Source organism: Globicephala melas, chromosome 11 (assembly GCF_963455315.2).
Source record: "Globicephala melas chromosome 11, mGloMel1.2, whole genome shotgun sequence".
NCBI lineage: Eukaryota > Metazoa > Chordata > Mammalia > Artiodactyla > Delphinidae > Globicephala > Globicephala melas.
This window is the reverse complement of record NC_083324.2, coordinates 1,176,267-1,195,701: the sequence shown is the minus strand read 5'-3', so window position 1 is coordinate 1,195,701 and position 19,435 is coordinate 1,176,267. Positions and strand designations below refer to the sequence as shown.

The 19,435-nt window shown below is 47.7% G+C and overlaps 1 protein-coding gene across 3 annotated transcripts in view; it reads left to right on the top strand.

The window, feature by feature from the left end:
* Nucleotides 1-19,435, top strand: part of MGLL (monoglyceride lipase) — a 275,956-nt gene that overhangs the window by 157,057 nt on the left and 99,464 nt on the right. Inside the window, exons 1-2 of one of the 3 annotated variants that reach the window (XM_030849227.3) lie at nt 14,522-14,756; nt 15,912-16,056. In XM_030849227.3, the coding sequence (XP_030705087.1) occupies nt 15,932-16,056 (125 nt within the window). In that variant the 5' untranslated portion in view covers nt 14,522-14,756; nt 15,912-15,931. Of the gene's footprint in view, nt 1-14,521; nt 14,757-14,912; nt 15,449-15,911; nt 16,057-19,435 lie in introns of those variants that run through there. The other 2 variants (XM_030849226.3, XM_060308749.1) reach the window with 2 other exon arrangements.

The following is a 19,435-nucleotide window of genomic DNA, read 5'->3' as shown; positions in this document are numbered from 1 at the left end:
GGAAGGCAGCTCTTGTCTGTGCTGCTGACCAGCTCAAGTCCCTGCACTCTGAACACACACTGGTGTTTGCAGTGCTGCCTAAGGGCAGAGCCTCCCCTCCGCCACCACCACGCCCCCCGCCCCTGCCCCCGGCTGTGCATCTGTGGCTCTGAGGCTGCAGCGCGCATCCCTGCAAGGCTGACTTTCTGCTGCAGCCCCTTCCGCTCTCCCTGTGGACCCCTCAGTATTTACAGATGTGTTCTCCCTTTCCCAGCCCCTTCCCTTGCAGCGCCCTTCCGCACCAGCCCCAGAAGCTCTGAGCTTGCCTGCTGGCCTCTGGGGTTGGGAGGCCAGGGTGCTGTTGTCACTTCCTCTGCTGAGCAGGTTCTGACCCGTGCTCAGGAGGCCGCCAAGTCATGCTTGTCACTCTCGGGAAGTGATTTAAGATCTTAACTGGGCCACGCGCTCCCCCATCTGGGTTCCTGTTACAACAGGTGGGGGGCTGCTGGCGATGTGAAAACAACTTCTTTTGACCTCAAAAAAGAAACTCTAAATGTTACCACCCCTGTAATAGTTTTGCCTGACCGGTGGCTCCCTTCCGACCCAGGCTGCCCTGTCCCTGATCTGACCTAGCGGTGCTCCTTCACCACTGCGCCGGGTAGGGGCTGCCGTGATGCCGCCGACTGTTCTGGGTTAATCTCTAAATCAGCTCAGGAGAGTTTTAACTTAGAGAACCACATGTTGTTTTCAGCATTTTTGAACTTGATCCTCGTGGTCGCTTCAGGTGCAAGGGTGTCTGGGAAGTGTCTGGTGGTTGCTGTGAGCTGGCAGTCTTTGCACAAATGTGGGTATAAAACGTCCTGTGCATCACAGCTGCACAGTGGGTGAGCCAGGTGGTCTGAAAACCGAAACAAGTGTATTGTCTCGTCGATTAGTGAATACGGTGTTCAATACAGTTCTTGGTGAAAATGAAAAATCTTTTATTTTTACTTAAAACCGAACGAATTTTTTTTTGCCAACCCAATACTTGTTTTCAGAGGGACACTCTGCCTTTTCAGTTACTTTGCCAAAGCGTTGAAATCCCTGAGAGTCAGGAGGGACATGAGAGTCCTGGCTTTCTGGTGGTTTCTTTTGTTTACATCTAGATCTCTGACCCCTTTGTAATTTGTTCTTATGTGTGGTGTGAGCTGCAGATCTGGTATCTTTTTTCAAACAACTAATCAGTTTCTTTGTTAAAAAGTCCTTCTTTGCCCCAATGACTTGAGACGCCACCTTTATCAAATGCCAAATTCCTACATGTGCCTGGCTCTATTTTTGGACTTTCTGTTCTTTTCCACGGATCCTTCAGTCATTTGTGCGCTGATACCACACTGTCTGAAAAGCTTGCTTCAGCATCTGGTCAGGCGTTCTTGCCTGTCAGGCATTCTTGCCTATCAGGCATTAAATTTGGTTCTTGCGTTTTTAAGGTTAAGAGCTTTCGTATCAATTGTCTAACTTCACAAAGAAGCTTGTTGCTATTTTTATTGGGATTGTTTAAACTTCATAAATTAATTTAAGGAAAACTTAATTTTACGATGATGCCATTCTAAGAACAAGGAATGTCTTTTCATTTGTTCACATCTATTTTCCGTGTCTTTCGAAGGTGTTTAATGTAGGTTTTGCATGTTTCTTAAGTTTATTGCTAAATATCTTATCTTCTTTGTTGTTATTATAAAAGGGATTTTATCTTCCTAATGTCCTCTGAGATATATATTTAAGGCTGTTGATTTCTGTGTGCTAATTTTATCTTTTGTGCATTTGCTTTATTGCAGACTAGTGGTCATAATAAAATTAGTTCTATTCCACATTATTGGTTCATAATTAGAAATACATGAACAAAACAGATAACCATCTCACCAAGTCTTCTATGGCTAAACAATTAAACTGTCCATGTGCTAATTTTAGAGCCTGCCTTACAGTTTTGTTTTGTTTTGTTAAAAAAAGTCAGCATTTTTCAACCTAAGAGCCACCTAAGGAACATTTTCAAGTAGAGATGCTGAGGTGCCCTCCCCCGTCCGAGGTTGCAGAGAATGTCAGGAAAGGAGGGGAGTTCAGGTGGCACTCTGCTCCCTTGGTCAGAACCCACTGATTAAGACCCAGAACGTGAGGAGCTCAGATCCACGAGTCAGAGAGAGTGGGGCTGGGCCGAGTAATGGGTTCACCCGCTGCGTGAGTGATTGCATTTCCCCAGGAGAAGGAGGGAAGAACTACGTCTCAGCAGTGGGAATCGGGGCATCCACATGCAAGATGCAGAGACAGTTTGCATGAAAAGGGCAGCAGGCCCAGAGGCTGGGCAGAACTGAGCAGCAGCCGGGAGCCCAGGGCTCCCGAGGGTCGGAGAAGTGGGTACCTCGGAGTGAGCCCCAAAGGGGACGGTGACAGTGACTGTAGACCCCCATGGTTACTTAGGTATTTATCTGCAGGTTTGTGTTTGAACTTCAGGTGCAGAGGGCTGGGCCGAGAGTACCTCTCATTTCATGCTACTTACACGCTTGGTTGTTTCTTCTTGCATTTCATTTACATTTTTCTTCTTTACTTATTATTTTATTGTTTGCTCTTTGTTTATTATTTTTATTACTTCTTTCTCTCATTTATCATTTTCTGTATCTCTGCATCCCTCTCCCGATTCTCCTTCCAAGCAAATACAACTTTTCTATTCTGAATATGTAGCTCATGATTGCAAACTATGTTTGGGGTGCCTGTGTTTTTAAGTACATATAAATGGAAGTGGGTTATAGATTTCTGTTTTTCACTTCGTTTACTAAGTGCTCTGCAGGCGCTTCTGTTACTTTGGGCGTGTCTGGCCATTGCTTTGAACTCTGCATAACCTTCTGTGATTGGTCCACTGCCCCAGCAACGGCGCTCAGGGAGCGTGGACGGCTGCCCACAAAGGGTTGTGCTGCCCCCTCTGGAGCTGTGTGAGAATGGGACTGGGAGGTGCCGGCCGGGGGTGCGAGGCTGTCCACTCCCACCAGCCGGGTGCAGCTCTCCTGCAGCCCCTTCCTGAGCCCAGCCTTCTCTCGTTGCCAGGCTGACACAGGCTTGTACAGAGTGATGTGTCGATGTTATTTAGTTGTGCATTTCTCTGATTACTGATGGTTTTGAGCATCTCTTTGATACACTTGTTAGCTTTTTGGTATTCTGTTTCTGTAAATCCCCTATTTATATTCTCTGCCCACTTTTTCCCTCTTAGGTCAGTTGACTTTTTCTTGTTGATTTTCAAGAGTTCCTTGTGCCTTTTATAAATTAATCCCTAATTTGTCTTTGGTAAATATCTCCACCTTGTCCTTGTCTTGCCCTGTTTGTCCTTGGTGTCCTTTGTCGAAAGGAAATCCTTAATTTTGATGTAATCAAATTCTTTTTTTTTTGTCTTATGGTTTGTATTTTTTAAATTTGCTTTAAGATGCCTTCCCTACACCTAGGGTAACAAAGACATTCTCTGGTATTTTCTTTTAAAGTCTGTCTCTCACTGTTGGGTCTGTAACTCGTGTGGTATTAGGTAGAAATTCAGCTTTATTTTCCAGTACTATTTACTAAACCCTCTGCCACCTCTAGTTCTTGCTCTGTTGTGGAGAGAAATTGGTGATTCAACTACATTCATGTCAGGGTTGAAAATATAATTGTACTCAGTGTCCCTTAATTGAAGCCACTCATTCTGCTCTTTTGGTTCTTCTTAATGAATCCCTTTGTTTTAAAAGCTTCAAGCCCTTTTAGATGTTGCGAGGTTAACAACTGGATCCTGGTAGACTAGGGTTGCCAGATTCAGCAATTAAAAATACAGGATGCAAAACAGTTCCATTTGAATTTCAGATACACAATGAGTAAAAAGAGGAATTCTACTAAAAATTTAAAAATATTACGTGGGGGACTTCCCTGGTGGTGCAGTGGTTAAGAATCCGCCTGCCAATGCAGGGGACACGGGTTGGAGCGCTGGTCTGGGAAGATCCCATTTTCCGCGGATCAACTAAGCCCGTGTGCCACAACTACTGAGGCTGCTCATCTGTAAAATGGGGCTAATGATAAGAGCTCCTCCTTCCTAAGGTTGTGGTGAGTGTTACATGGGCCTGTAGACACAAAATATCAACCCGGAGCCTAAGTAGTGGGTGTCATCAGGTATTACCATCCCTATACGTGACTTAATTTCCATCCCCTGGGTGATGAGGTCCTGGGGACTCAGGAGAAACACAAGATTATTTGCATGGTGTCTCCACAAAGTCTCCTGCAGGTGAAGAGGCTAGTCTTCTAGGCTCTGCATTTTATTTTATTTTATTGGCCGAACCACACAACTTGCGGGATCTTAGTTCCCTGACCAGAGATTGAACCCACGCCCTCGGCAGTGAAAGCGCGGAGTCCTAACCACTGGACCGCCAGGGAATTCCCTAGGATCTGCATTTTAGTCCTTCAAAAAAATAAGTGAATAAAGTTCAACTAAATGCAGAGTTGGCTATCTCCATTTGCCATTAGACAGTCTTATTAAGGGACAGGAATCCTAGGAATATGTCTGTATCTGTGTTTTGGAGATTGTTTGGTGCCACAGACTAAATGTTTGTGTCCCCCACACCACCACCACGCCCAAATTTGTATGTTGCAATCTGTCTCCCAACGTGATGGTATTAGAAGCTGGGGCCAGGGACTTCCCTGGCTGTCCAGTGGTTAGGGCTCTGTGCTTCTACTGCAGGGCCCATGTGCCACAACTACTGAAGCCTGCAGGCCTAGAGCCCATGCTCCACAGCAAGAGAAGCCACCTCAGTGAGAAGCCCGCACACTGCAACGAAGAGTAGCCCCCGCTCGCCGCAACTAGAGAAAGCCTGCGCTCAGCAACAAAGACCCAATGCAGCCATAAATAAATAAATAAATAGGGAAAAAAAACAGGTCTTTGATTGCAAGCAACAGAAATCAAATCTGGCTGACTTAAGCCAAAAGGGCCTTTATTGGAGCCCTGTTGGATCCACTTACAGGATGCACCAGAGCCTGGAAGCTTGGAAACCACAGATCAGGGCCCACGACGTGCACCAGGCATCCTGCAGCAGGAACCAACTCCTCCCCACCCCCCAGCTACCATGCCCAGAAAGCATAGGTGTGAGTGAGCTCTGCCTGTACCTTCCATCCCATGTCACTCTGTGCAAGGGTCTGGGAGCCTCCAGTGGCCTTCCTTGGGCCCTGGGCCAACCCATCTGGAGGGAGGCACACACTTTGATTGACAGTGGCCCCAAGAATTTACACAGTGGTGGAGAATTCCTTAAAAGGAAATATAACTGTTGTTGGAAAAGAGAAAGTGTTGTTTGGTGGTCAAAAAACAAATTATAGAGAAAACAAGTGTCCACAGAGACCTCTTGTGGATTTGAAGGAAATGAGCGGGGGAAGGTCTGACACTGCCTGTGACAGCATGTGGGTGAGGGACCCCACGCATCATAATCCCTGGTTTCCAATTGCTTTTCATACCTGAAACACTAAGAATCCACTGGGAATGAAAGCAGATGATGTAAATTGTACCCAAGATGCAAAAGGAGCAGCATGGGCCCTTGTTCTGTACTTGACCGCCAACTTGCTGTGCAACCTTGGGCAAGTCACCTCACCCCTCTGGTCTCAGTTGTTTCATCTACAAAATGGTGGCTTTAGAATGGATGATGTCTAGGACAGCTTTCAGAGGTAAAATCCTTCCTCAAGCTCACCAGTTTTGCTTGACGTACAGGGAAGTGTACATTTAACATTGTATATGGTCCACGATTTCCTAAGACACAGGTTCTCAGGCGTGTGGTATTTACAAAGGCAATTTGGAGGGGAGTGTTGATGCTGTGTTACAAATAATAATAATAATAAAAGAATATAGCTCACACGTAAAGCATTTACTGTATGCCCAACATTGTTCTCAGCATTTTAATGTGTCAGTTCATTTAGTCCTCACAGCCATTCTGTGAAGCAAGTAATATTACCACATTCCTTTTACTGATGAGGACACTGAGGCACAGAGAGGCTAAGTAACTTGCTCAAGGGCACAGAGCCTGAAAGTCCAAGAGCTGATTAAGACCCCAGGGTCCATGCGCATAACAAGCCTCTCTGACCAAAATCAACCAGATGAAAACAGACGAGAAAATATGCTGTTGTTTAGAGATGCTGTGCACCGTGCCTCCCCCCAAACTGCCTCGAGTGTCTGGAAATGTCCATACATCTGCAGCGCCGTCTGCAGTTACTCAACCGTCACTGGACTTTCCCTGCCTGAACGTAACCACGACCTCATTTGCCTTCAGAGACCAACCTTCAGCACTAGGGGAGTGGCATCTATTTCAAGTGAAGTTGAAAAGACATTTTTTAAATAAAAGTAGATGTGTGTTACCCACCACTGTTACTTGCTAGCGGAGTCCGTTTTACTTGTACTTAGAGTGACCCTGACGGAATATTTTTCGGTGTGTATAACTTTAACTGCTCCATTAACCAGATTAGTCAGTGGAAGCATTTCTCCTTTACTGCTGAGTGCAAATCTCATTACAGTGACTGGGCCCGGTTACTAATTGCTGACATTGTGGACTTGCCAAACGCATTTAAAGGGGGTGGCATGTGGGTGGGAACCTGCATTTTCATCTTCGTGGATCTGACTGGACTTAATGGCCTTTCCCAGTAGGCCTGGCCCTGGTGCTTAAATATATAGCAAAAATAGCCCTCCTCAGATGACTTTCTGAGAATGACCTGGCCCTGGTGCTTAAATACATAGCAAAAATAGCCCTCCACAGATGACTTTCTGAGAATGACCTTGGAGACCCTCTGTGCCGACCGTTATTCTGACCCACAGGAGGCTGAAGCCTAGCAGCAAGGTCTCGGGCTGGCGTGGAAGGAGCCTGAACCAGGACGCACTGTCGGCAGGTAGAGGCAGAGCGCCTCCACCCCGGGGCTCCTCCCTGGGCGTCCCTGACTCACTCACGGCCACACCACTGACATTGTAGCTTCGCCGTGTCTGTGGACCACGTGCTCTGTATTTACTTCACTGTCTTTCTTTACATTAACTGGTGTTAAACTTCATTTATTTTAAAGGTTTCTTTAAATAGAAAATGAACTCTTGCCACAAATTTAAGGTAACCCTACAAATAAATGAATGAAGACAAAGCCAAGTGGTTAACTTCTAGGGACGCGTGGTTGCCTTTATCAGAAAGGGAGATGAGTGAGCCTTTACGGATGCATAAAAACCTAACGAAGAGTTTTCCTCAGAAAGATGCAGGCACTGAAGGGGATTTTCCCATGATGCAGCTGAGTGGCACTTAACCCCTGCCTGTGAGCACCTGCATCCATCCTCCCCAGAAACCTCGGCCCACATGGCAGTCTGTAGGAGAGGAAAGGACATGGGGTGCGGACAGATGGGGTTCAGGGGCTGCTTCTGCCTCCCAACGTGTGGGCCGTGGCCAAGGAAAGGCAGTGCAGTTTCCTCAGCTGTCAAATTCCCCCTTTTAATTGAACCCCCTGTTTTGATTCCAGTGGATGTAACTGCTGTGGGAACCACACTAAAAGGATTAAAATTCCACTGTTTTGTCTTTCCTGCACAACTCTCAGTGGTCAAGGAAAGCCAGGGATGTGCCTTGAGCGCCATGCCACCCTGCTGGTGTAACCACCCTCAGTGACGCTGACAGCCGTGTCCTCGGAAAGAGTCAGTGGAGGCTGAGTCACCTCAGGAGTTTTTCTGCGCCCACACGCGTCTTAGGACTTCCACGTGCATTTGACACCCAGCAGCCCTTTCTCAACCATGGCCGTTAGTGGCCCCAAGTCTCCTATGCAGGAAGAATTGATGAAGAAGGAACTTAAGACTTTATGGGAAAAGTAAAGAAGGGGGGCCAAGGCAGAAGTGATGTTAGGAAATTTTTAAACACATTTCAGTAAGACAGAACCACAGAATCAGTACACCCTGTCATAGCAGCCCTAGGATTTTTTTTTTTAATGACCTTTTCAGTTACAGCTTTGGGTACATCCTATAACCTGTTCGTTGTCATCTGTAAATTCTTTTTTGTAGATAGTGTATACACTACAGTGTTCCCTTTTCCTTCCTCCATCCAAATTGAAAGTGATTTTAAAAAACGTTTACACTTGGAACTGTTGAATCCCACCTCCCAGGTCCGGCAGTGATGCCGGAGAAAGGAACCTGTGAGTGTGGAAGAAGGCACATGTAATGGGGGACCTGCTGTGTCACGAGTCACCCCAGGACTTAGGGCTTCAAACAGCCGCCACCTATTCAGCTTATGATTCTGGGGGCTGGACTCAGCCAGTGGCGGTGGATGTTGGTCCCGGCCAGGCTCCCTCAGGCACTGTGGGCAGCAGCAGGTGAGCAGGGCACAGCTGCTTCTGGACAGGCTGCTTGTGAGCTGCGGAGCCTCTGTTTTCTCCACGTGTTCATCCTCCCTGCGCCTCGATAGTGGCCCCAGCGAGCTGTCCAGGCGGGTTGACACAGCAGAGGGAAGGGAGAGGAAGCATGCCAGGCCTCTTGCAGTGGCTTGGAACAGGCTTAGAATGAGCACAGCATCATTTCCACCACATTTCTACTGGCCAGAGCAAGTCGTGGAGCCAGTCCAGATTCAAGGCAGGGGATCTGGACTCCATCTCTCCATGGGAAGAGCTGCACAGTCACAAATGCAGATGGCGTGGGGAGTGAGTGGCCCTTCGCAGGGGCTGTTGATGCAACAAACCTCGACACCTGCTGAGCAGCAGCCTCACGGGCCCTGTCCTCACCGCCCACGCCCAGCAGCTGGCTCTGCCTCTTTAAGGAGCCACTAGAAATTCAGTTACTCTCACTGGCGTTTGGTGCCCTTGCATCTTAGTTCCTCCCTTCTTCCTCCTAGATGTTTCCGACATTTCCCACTCTCCTCAGACCTCAGAGTGGGTCTGGAAGGTCACTCGAGCACCTGCAGGGCGGTTACCCCTGGGGACAGGAGTGGGAAGGAGACTCACCATTCACTGATTACTTTTTGGTTCTCTCTGGCATTTTTCACACAGGCACATAAATATATGTACCTTAACTTAGAAATCGTGAGGTTTTATTGTACCGGGCGCTGTGCTAAGTACTTGACCTGCGCTGTTCTATTCAGGCCTGTGAACTAGAAAGTAATTGTAATTATCCTCACTTTGTGGAGGCACAAAGAGGGTAAACCACCTGCCCAAGATCATGTCGCTGAAGTCAGCACAGCTGGGCTCTGCATCCAGGCTGTCTGGCCCCCAAACCCATCGACTTCACCACTGTGCTCTTCTGCCCCTTCTTCACAGAAAATATCCTGAGATGGTTGTCTCCACTCGCTGCCTCACTCCCTTTCACTCACTTCATAATGCAGTTTGGGCTGTCTTCTGCTCTGATGAACCATGAACTGGGTTATCTCCAAGGTCACATGTGACCTCCCTGTCATCAAATCTATTGTGCATACCTCAGTCCTCTTGATTGATTTCTGGACAGTAGTATTAGACTCTGTTGGTCCTTTTTTCTTACCATATGCTGTACCTTTGGATTCTGAGATCACACCCTCCAGATCATCTTCCTCTGTCTCCATCACTCCCCTCCCCTCCCCCCTCCCCTCCCCCCTCCCCTCCCCTCCCCTCCCCTCCCCTCCCCCCTCCCCTCCCCTCCCCCTCCCCTCCCCCTCCCCCTCCCCTCCCCTCCCCTCCCCCTCCCCTCCCCTCCCCCTCCCCTCCCTCCCCTCCCCCTCCCCTCCCCCTCCCCTCCCCTCCCCCTCCTCCACATTTCCTGGACAAGTTACTCCATTCTCATGACCTCAATTACCAATTATTTCCAAATGTCTGAGTCTCATTCTGCACCTGCCCATCAGGCCTCTCCTTGGATGTCCCAGAGAACTCAAAGTGTCTAGAATTACATGTCACCCCACCATCAACACCTACTCCCCCTCCTTTATGTTCCAACCCAGTAAAATAGACCAGAAACCTTAGGATTGGAGTTTTGGGAGGTGGGCATGGCAGAGGGGCTGGCAGATGGGCACATACATGCACCACCTGAAATAAAAACCCCAAGAGTTGGGTTCAAAGGCAGAATGGAGGTGACAGAGGAAAGAATTAGTGAACTGGAGGATAGGACACTAGAAATTACCCACTCTGGACAACAGAGAGGAAACAGACTGGAAAAAAGTGAGCAGACCCTCAGGGACCTATGGAAATATAATGAAAGATCTAACATTTGTATCATCAGAGTCCCAAAGAGAGAGGAGAAAAGATGGCGGGGCTGAAAAAGGAACAGAAGAAATAATGGCTGAAAATGTCCTAGATTTGGCAAGAGACATAAAGCTATGAATCCAAGAAGGTGAACAAACCTCAGATGGTACATACTGTAAGAGAGCCATGCTAAGACACAGCATCATCAAACTTCTGAGAACTGGAGTCAAAGAAGAATCTTGAAAGCAGCAAGAGAGAAAGGACATGTTGCCTGTAAGAGAAAAACAATTTGAATGACAGTGGATATCTCTTCAGATTCCATGAGGCCATAAGAGAGTGGCAAAACCTGTTTCAAGTCCTGAAAGAAAAGAACTATTAACCAGAATCCTATATCCAGCAAACATATCCTTCAGGAATGAAGGGGAAATCAAGACATTCTCAAATGAAGGAAAATAAAGAGAATTTTTTTCCAGCAGACCTATCCTCAAAAAATGGCTAAAGTAAGTTCTCTAAACAGAAAGAAAATGATAAATTGATCCTTGGAATACCAGGAAGGAAAAAAAGAACATGGTGAGGAAAAATACATGGAAATAAAATAGGTTTTACTTTTCCTCTCGAGTTTTCTAAATTATATCTGATGGTCAAAGCAAAAATTATAACACAGTCTGATCTGTTTCTCAGAGTACATAGGAAATATTTGACAAATGTAGTATAAATGGGGGAGAGTGAAGGGACATAAGGAGATGTTAGGTTTTTATAGTTCGCTAGAACTGGTAAAATGATATCAGTGAACATGATATATGTGTACATATATGTATATATATGTAATATACATGCAATATATGCTCTCTCTATGTATTTGCAGTACTAGAGCAACCACTAAAAGTCTATACAAAGAAATACACTCAAACACAGTACAGATAAATAAAAATGTATAGAATTATAAAACGATCCTGTTCCAGTAACCCACAGGAAGGCAAGAAAAATAAAACAGAAAAAGGAAAAAGAGAAATAACAGAAAACAAATAAAATGGTGGACTTAAGCCCTAACTTAACAATCGTTACAGTAAATGTTCTAAATATACCAATTAAAAGACAGAGGTTGGCAGAATTAATTTTTTTTAAATGAACCAACTATATGTTGCCTACAAGAAACTCCAAATATGATGATAGTCCATATGGAAAATCCCAAGGAAGCTACAAAAACAAACAACAACAACAAACACCCTCCTACTAAGTGAGTTCAGCAAGGTCAGAGGATACAAGATGAACCTACAAAAATCAGTTGTCTTTCCATGCACTGGAAGTGAATACGTGGAAACCGAGATTAAAAATACATGACATATACAATTATTTGAAAAAAGAAAGATGTAAATGTGACAAAAGATGTATAAAACGTGTATACTAAAAACTATACGACACCGAGGGAACTCAAAGAAGACCTGAATAAATGGAGTGACATACCAAGAAGAATCAACATAGTAACAGTGTCATCAGCATAATTGATGTGCATGTTTAACACAATTCCTATCAAAATCTTACCAAGACTTTTTATAGATATAGACAAGATTATTCTAAAATTTATATTGAAAGGTGAAGGAACTAGAGTAGCTAAAAAATGTATAAAATAAGCATAAAGTGGGAGGAACCAGTTTATCCAATTTTAAGATTTCTTAGATTGCTACAATAATGAAGACAGTGAGGTCCTGATGAAGAAATAGACACATAGATCAAAACAGAATGGAGAATCCAGAAACAGATCTAACAAGTTGGGCAGAGTGATTTTTGACAAAGTTGCGAAACAGTTCAGTGGGGGGCAGGGGAAGCCTTTTCAGCAAACTGGAGCAATTGGACATCAACAGACAAAAAACAGAAAAAACAAAACTGATCTAAGTCTCACACCTTATACAACAGTTAACTTAGACTAGATCAGAGGCTGAAATGTAAAATATAAAGAGAAAAACATAGGAGAAAATCTTCAGATGTAGTACGAGGTAAAGGGTTCTGAGACTTGACACCAAAAGCAAACTCTGTAAGGTGAAAAACTGATAAATTGTATCATAAAAATTAAAAACTTCTGCTTTGCAAAAGACCACATTAACAAGATGAAAAGACAAGCTACAAATGGGAAAAAATATTTGCAAATCATATCCAACAGATGATTAATATCTAAAATATAGAACTCTCAGGACTCAACAGTAAAAACTAAAACAAATAGAAACTAAAAAAAAATCCAATTAGAAAATGGTCAAAAGCCATGAAGAGGCATCCAGTAAATTAGATATACAGATGGCAAATAAGTACATAAATGATACTCAACATGAGCCATTAGACAAATGAAAATTACAATCGCAGTGAGATACCACCATATATCTAACAGAATGGCTAAACAAAAACAGAGAAACAGTGAACGGTAAATGCGGACAAGTTGATGAGAAACTGGATCTCTCATACATTTCTGGTGGGAATATGAAATGGGACAACCACTCTGAAATACGTTTTGGCAATCTCTTAAAAAACTAAGCATGCAGTTTCCATAGGGCCCAGCAATTGTACTCCAGGGCATTTATCCCAGAGACATGCAAAACCTGCAGATGAATGTTCACAGAAGTTTTATTCGTAGTAGCCAGACACTGAAAACAATCCAGACGTCCTTCACCTGGTGAACTGTTAAACCACGTGGCACGTCCATACCATGGGATGCTACATGACAACCTGGAAATGCTGAAAGGAAAAAGCGAATCCTAAAAGGCTACACACTGTGCAATTCAATTTATAAAACTTCTTAAATTATAAAAGTTTAGAGATGGAGAACATCTTAGTGGTTACCAGTGGGTGTGGGGAGAGTGGGGATGGGAGAGCAGAGGGTGTGACTAAAAGAGGGCAACATGAGGGATCTTTGTGGGGTTGGAAGGTTATGTCAACATCCATATCCCAGTTGTGACATGGCCCTGTAGTTTTGCAAGATGTTATCTCTGGATTAAAGGGTACACAGTATCTCTCTGTATTATTTCTGAATTGAATCTACGTTTATATAATTGAATAATCGAGCCTACAATTTTCTCAAAATAAAAAGTTTAATTAAAAAAAAAAAGCCATATACGGAACAGCACAATCCCACTCTCCTAACTCCCAGTGTGGGTGCCGACCAACCCCCGTGCTCTCGTTTACGTTGGTAACCAAACTAGGAGAGACTCTTCAAGCTCTTAACCATCACTTCCACTGGGGTTCTGCTGAAAACTGTCCCCCAAACTTTCACAGTGTGTATTCAAAATCATGAGACACTGGAGCTGGGAAAATGTGAAACAACTGCATACAGGGGACTTGGTGGGCTTTGGGTCCCCCACAATGTCCATTGGACCCCAATGGCCACTCCTTGAATAAATTCTAATCCAGGTGCTTGCAGTGTGACAGCCTCCGCCTCCCGGCTCTCTGCTCTGAGATGGCTGCTCCAGACTTGGCGTGCCTGGGTCCCGTCACTTAGCCACCCCTCTCCGCAGCGCTTACACCCAAGCGGCTTCTCAACGGCTTCTCTCGTGGTATTTCTTAATTTGGAGCACAGGCCTTAAGCAGCCTGGGCCCCCCCCCTCAAGACGTGTGACCCTGAGATGGGAGTTTCTGGAGGACAGTGGTTCTTTTCAACACTGCTATGGTGTAAAGTTGTTTGTGAAAGAAGGAAGGACGCAAAGGCCTTCCGAGGTCAGTGTGAGCAGGGGCACCTGTCACTCAGGGACAGAGATACTGTCAGTCGTGGGTTGCAGGTGAGGAGACGAAGCCTCGCAGGCAAATTGGAGGTGCTGATGTTGAGCCCAGGTGGTCTAGACTGTGATCCAGTGCTGTCCCTGTGCCCCAGCTACACTGCCAGCTGCACTGGAAGTTGTTCAGAATCCCCTGTTCCCAGGGGTTTTGTTAGGAGCCCAGGGAGGGTTTCTGGGGCAAGGCCTGCACTTGTCTGCCTCTACCCTACCTCTTGGGGGTTGTGCACATCCTCCCCCAAACCCCCAGCTTCTTGTGTGTGTGTCTGACTGTGTGGTGTGTGTGTGTGATGTGTGTGTGTCTCTGCATGGGGTGTCTGTGTCTGAGTGCCTCTCTGTTCCTTTTTATGTGTTATGTGGGTTTGTGTGTCTCTGTGGATCGCGTGTGTCTGTCTTTGTGTATTGAGTGTGTGTCCGTGCAGTTTGTTGTTTGCATGCGTGGTGCCCACGTGTGTGTATCTGTGGGGAGGTCTGTGTGCATGTGTGTCCCTGCATGTGTCTCTGTGCGGGTGGGTGTGCGCGCGTGGTGTGTGCGCGCGTGGGTGTGGCGTGTCCTCCCGCTCGGAGGCTCCCGAGAGCCGACCCCGTTCGGGGAGTGACAGTCCCCAGCGCGGCCACCCCGGGGCGCGGCCGGCGGGGAGGAGCGCGTGGCGGGTCCGCCAGCCGCACACGTGGGCCCGGCGCCGCCTCTCGCGTTCCCACCCCCTCCGGCCGCCCCCGCCGAGAGCCGGGATAAGTGGCGGCGCGGACGCCGCGCCCTGTCTCTGCGGAGCCGGCAGCGCGCAGCTCTCCGGCCCTAGCCCGCCACAGACGAGGACCGCGCTCGGGGACGCGACAGCGGCGCTCGTGGCCCCGGTAACTGCCTCCCGTACCCGCCCCCGGCTGCCGCGCCGTCCCCGGGTGGGGCAGCCCCGGGTCCCCGCGTCCCCGCGTCCGGGCTCGGCGTGGGCTCCCGCGCCCCTGCGCGCGTGTGCGCGCGTGTCTGTGTGTGCGTTGGTGCGCGCGCGCCCCGCTCCCCAGCAGCAGCCCCGAACCAACTTGGACCTGTCAACTCCGTGTCCCCGTGCCCGTCCGCGAGCAGAGCAGCTGGCAGCACCTCCAGAGACAGCGCGGGGCTGTGCTGCCTGCGCTGGTGGAGACAGGAGGGGAACAAAGTTTGTCGGGAGCCCGGGTGACTTTCCTCGGGGACCCGCATGTGTGCGTGTGCGGGGGGCCTGGGAGCGCGGAGCTGGTTCCCTGGCTTCCCGGGCAGTGGGCGCCGGGCTCCCGGCCCCCCTTCACGCCGCCTCAGTGGTTTGTTTAGGAAAAGTGATGGTGAACTAATAGTGGAGGCTCGCAGGCGCCCGCTGCCCGCCCCGCGGAGGGAGGGCGGCCCCGGAGGGCTGAGAGGGCGCCGCACCCTTCAAGCCCAGGCGGCATATGTGAGCCAGGGCTCTGAGGTGGGAACCTGTGACCGCGGAGATGAGGGAACAGCCCGTGTTTGCCTGGCTCTAACTGTCAAGGCTGTGTGGTTGTGGACCGCAAAAGCCAGGACGTGATGGAAACAGGTTTGTCACGGCATCCTTGGAATTTCAGACAGGAGGAATTAATCGCAATATCATCCACCTCATTATCGTGCCCCTTTGAAACTTCCTTGGGGATTTTAAGATAGATGGGTCTTTTGCAGCTGGGTCTTTATACCCATAGAGCTGACTATAATTTCCACTTGATTACAGCTAAAGTAGTCTTTAAGATGAAGTTTCCTGAAATGATTTAAAATAAACACAGATGGGAAGGGGGAAAAAGCTGTAATGAGGCACTTAAAAAATAAAGTGAGCATTTTTCTTGAGAACGAATGGGATTTTTCAGTCTTAAGGAATATATATGTATTTTTAAAATCTTTGAAATGGAGGTTTTTTGTTTTTAACCTGCTTTAAAAAATTGTTACTGACTCTGAACAAGGTTTCCCTCCTGATCTCTATGTGTTTTGCCATATCCCTGACTTTGGAATGTGTCCTTCTTCCTTCCCAGGACCTGAAGAGCCTTTCAGAATGCCAGAGGAAAGTTCTCCCAGGCGGACCCCGCAGAGTGTTCCGTACCAGGACCTCCCTCACCTGGTCAACGCCGATGGACAGTACCTCTTCTGCCGGTACTGGAAACCCTCGGGCACACCCAGGTAAGTCTCCCCCAGGTGCTACCCGGATGTGCCCTGGCGGGGGGGGGGGTTCATGTCCCCTCTGCCCCTTTGTGTGCAGCTCCCGTGCGGCCACTTTCTCCATGACCAACTTCACGTGCCATTTTAACATCAGGCACAGTGGGCTAACAGAACTGAGATTTATATATCTTTTTTTAAAATTAAGAAGCAGACGTTCTATTTTCATTATAACAACTAGGATACGGATCCTACCGTATGGCAGTTTTCAAAAATTCCACATGACTTTATTTTTTGTACTGGAGTTGATTTCCTGTTGTACAGGCATTCCTTTAAAATCCAACCCAGCAGGTATAGAAAACCACCTAATCAGATAAGATCAAAATAATGGATATGTAGTAACTTTTGTTCTCTTTCCCTGTTTGAGTATGAGCTTCAGAAGGTGTCATACCTGTGTAACAGAGAGAAAGGGGTCTGGGTGTTTCCTTCTGATTTCTTGCCAGCTCAGTTACTTTGTACATTTTCCATCAAGGACTTGTCTTGCTCTTAGAAGCAGGCGTTGGGACCTGCACACAGTAAGATAGCTGGTCTCCTGCTTCCCTCCTCTTGTACGAAATAGGGAAAACCCTGCTTGTTTGCGTTGTTCAGGGAAAGAAATTATTTGTGGTAACCAATTGGCCTAGTGAAAAGTGAACATTTTCTGTTCCATGGACATGTTACCTGTTTCACAGGCCTGTTGTCTCCTAGGGGACATGTATGGTGTGCTGTGGCTTATAGGATTATGTCTCCCTTTGTGTTTCAGTCATCACCCAACCCTAGTACAGATACAAAATTCCTCCTACATTTTCAACAAGGTGTGTATAATCCAGGTAGCTGCACATTAAAAAACAAAAACAAAAGCAGAGATATGGACTTTAAAGACCTAGTTTAAAATCATAGCTTCAGGGCAACTATATAAACCGGCTATTGTAATGGGCAGTTAAGAGTTCCTACAGGGCTTCCCTGGTGGCGCAGTGGTTGAGAGTCCGCCTGCCGATGCAGGGGACATGGGTTCGTGCCCCGGTCCGGGAAGACCCCCACATGCCGCAGAGCGGCTGGGCCCGTGAGCCATGGCCGCTGAGCCTGCGCGTCCGGAGCCTGTGCTCCGCAACGGGAGAGGCCACAACAGTGAGAGGCCCGCGTACCGCAAAAAAACAAACAAACAAAAAAAGAGTTCCTACAGGTCTGGCCATGTCCTTCTTAAAGATTTCCTCTACAGGAGAGAGTGTGTGTGTATGTGCATGTGTGTCAGACGGGGAGGTGGGGTTGTCAAGCATTATCATTAATTCTCCATTCTGACTTAATTGGCAGTACAAGTGCACACTCTTGGTTTAATTTCTAACAACTTCGTGGTATGTGGTGCATTATGTGATCAATATACAAAAAGAGGACAAAGAATTGGGAGCTAAGTTTGTGATGTTTGAGTCTCAGACGTTGGGGGCTTTCCTGGTTAAGTGGGGAGGTTGTCCTCGCTGGAGGTTGGTGGAAGGGAGACCCTGCGGTCCTCAAATGGGCGGGGCGGTGCTGCGTGGGTGGGCCAAGGCAGAATGGCTGCCCTTCCCTGGGCTGTGAGTGGTTTTCACAGTCTCCACCCTGAGTCGCCCTGTGGGGAGCTCTGTGCTCCCTCGCTTTTGCTCTAGTTAGAGATGGCAAACGCCACTCCCAGTTGTTTAAACCGAGTGTCTCTTGGGGTTAGTGTTTACCTTGCAGCGGACGCTGATGGGAATAAGAACAGGGGCCGATGGTTGAGGCAGCTGGGCCCTGGGCTTTGGAAGAGAGGCTGCCCGCCTACCTGCTCGACCTCCACCCCCTGAGATGATGCAGGTCGATAAACTCCCTCTGGGATTGGCCCTCCTCTGTCAGGGGGTCCTTAAAACATTTCACCACCAGCCCTGACCAGTTGGAAAGTCCTGGAGGCCCCCCGCGGTGACAGATGCCGCATCCTGGCGTCCTGGGGGAGGGGTCAGGGCAGGCCGAGTGGTGAGGACGCAGCGGGGGCCTCAGGGCAGAGGTCTGTGCTGGCTGGTGAGGGAGCGTGTCCCTGTCAGAGAAGCTGAGCCCAGCTGCTCTGGCAGATAGCAGTGTGGCAGCCCAGCCCTCTTGCTGCTCTGGGACAGCTCTGCTGCTTCGTGTCAGCACGGCTGCCTCTAGGAGCGGGAGGGGACCACTGGCCTCCCCTTTCCCCTCCAGGGAGTGTCCTCCATGGTCTTTCCCCCAGTTAACTCAGAGTCTTGTCTGCTGTAATCGGCGGGGAAAACACCAGCAAATGTCCCTTTTCTCTGCTCCTCTTAAAAAATCTTTCCCGCAGAGGCCCTTGGGACCTCAGAAGCCACTGTCTTACAGACTGTGTCCAGCAGAGGGGTCGGTGCCTGTCTCTCTTAGTTGGCACTGGGATGGGTTGGATTTCTGGTCAACAAGTTGGGCCTGTTCAGAACACCTGCCAGAACATTCAGCCCCCGGAGGATTTGCTGGGTTCCCAGACCAGCTCTGCAGGCGGCTCAGAGCGACCCAGGGTCATGGCATCAACCACACTGGGAAGTCGGCTTAACCTGCTGATGGAAACATCGTGTCTCTACAAATGCTGGCCTCCTCACCCTGGGCCCTGGGGTCGCTGTTCCCATGTGTGCGTCCAAACTCAGTGTTGTTTTTAACAGAGCTGGCCAGACACTCGGTCTTTAATCACTATGAACCAGAGGTTCGCTTGGTTCCGCCAAGGCAGATTCGTGCTCATCTGGTAGTATGTTCTGTAAGTATCGTGTGTTCTGGAGTCCGGACTAGTCTCTTAGATGTGATCTCGTTTTATCTTCACGTCAACCTGTGGGGCAGATGTTATCATTGTTTTCCCTCTTTTAAAGCTGGTCCAACTGCATTTTGTCCACATTCCTCTGGTTCCAAGTCTCTTACTAAGGAAGACAGACTTTTGTCTAAGTACTGTCTTCCTGATAAATTCTTATATTTTTTGTTAGGGTGAAGGTCACTTCTTATGGTAAAGAGGAATAGAATAATGAATCCTCCCTAATTGTTTCTTCATAATATATTAAAAGTGGGAAATAGATTAAGATATGATCCATTCTGAAACAAAACCTTCGGATGCCCTGGGGACGGTACTTTGGAATTGTAAAATACTGGTTCTTCAGCAAGTTTCCACTGATGGTGTTTTCAGGGTAGTGGAGACTAGCCCAGGTGAGGCTTGAGTTGCTCTGTGGGCTCTCGTGCCCTTGGGAAGTATTTCACACCTTGGGATTCAGTCCACCACCGGGCCCTCAGTCCACTTAAAGGGCAACTTTGAATTAACTTCTGGATGTTACTTAGCCATCCTGCCCTACAGGATGAATGACTGGGCAACATCATTGGGGGGTCTGAA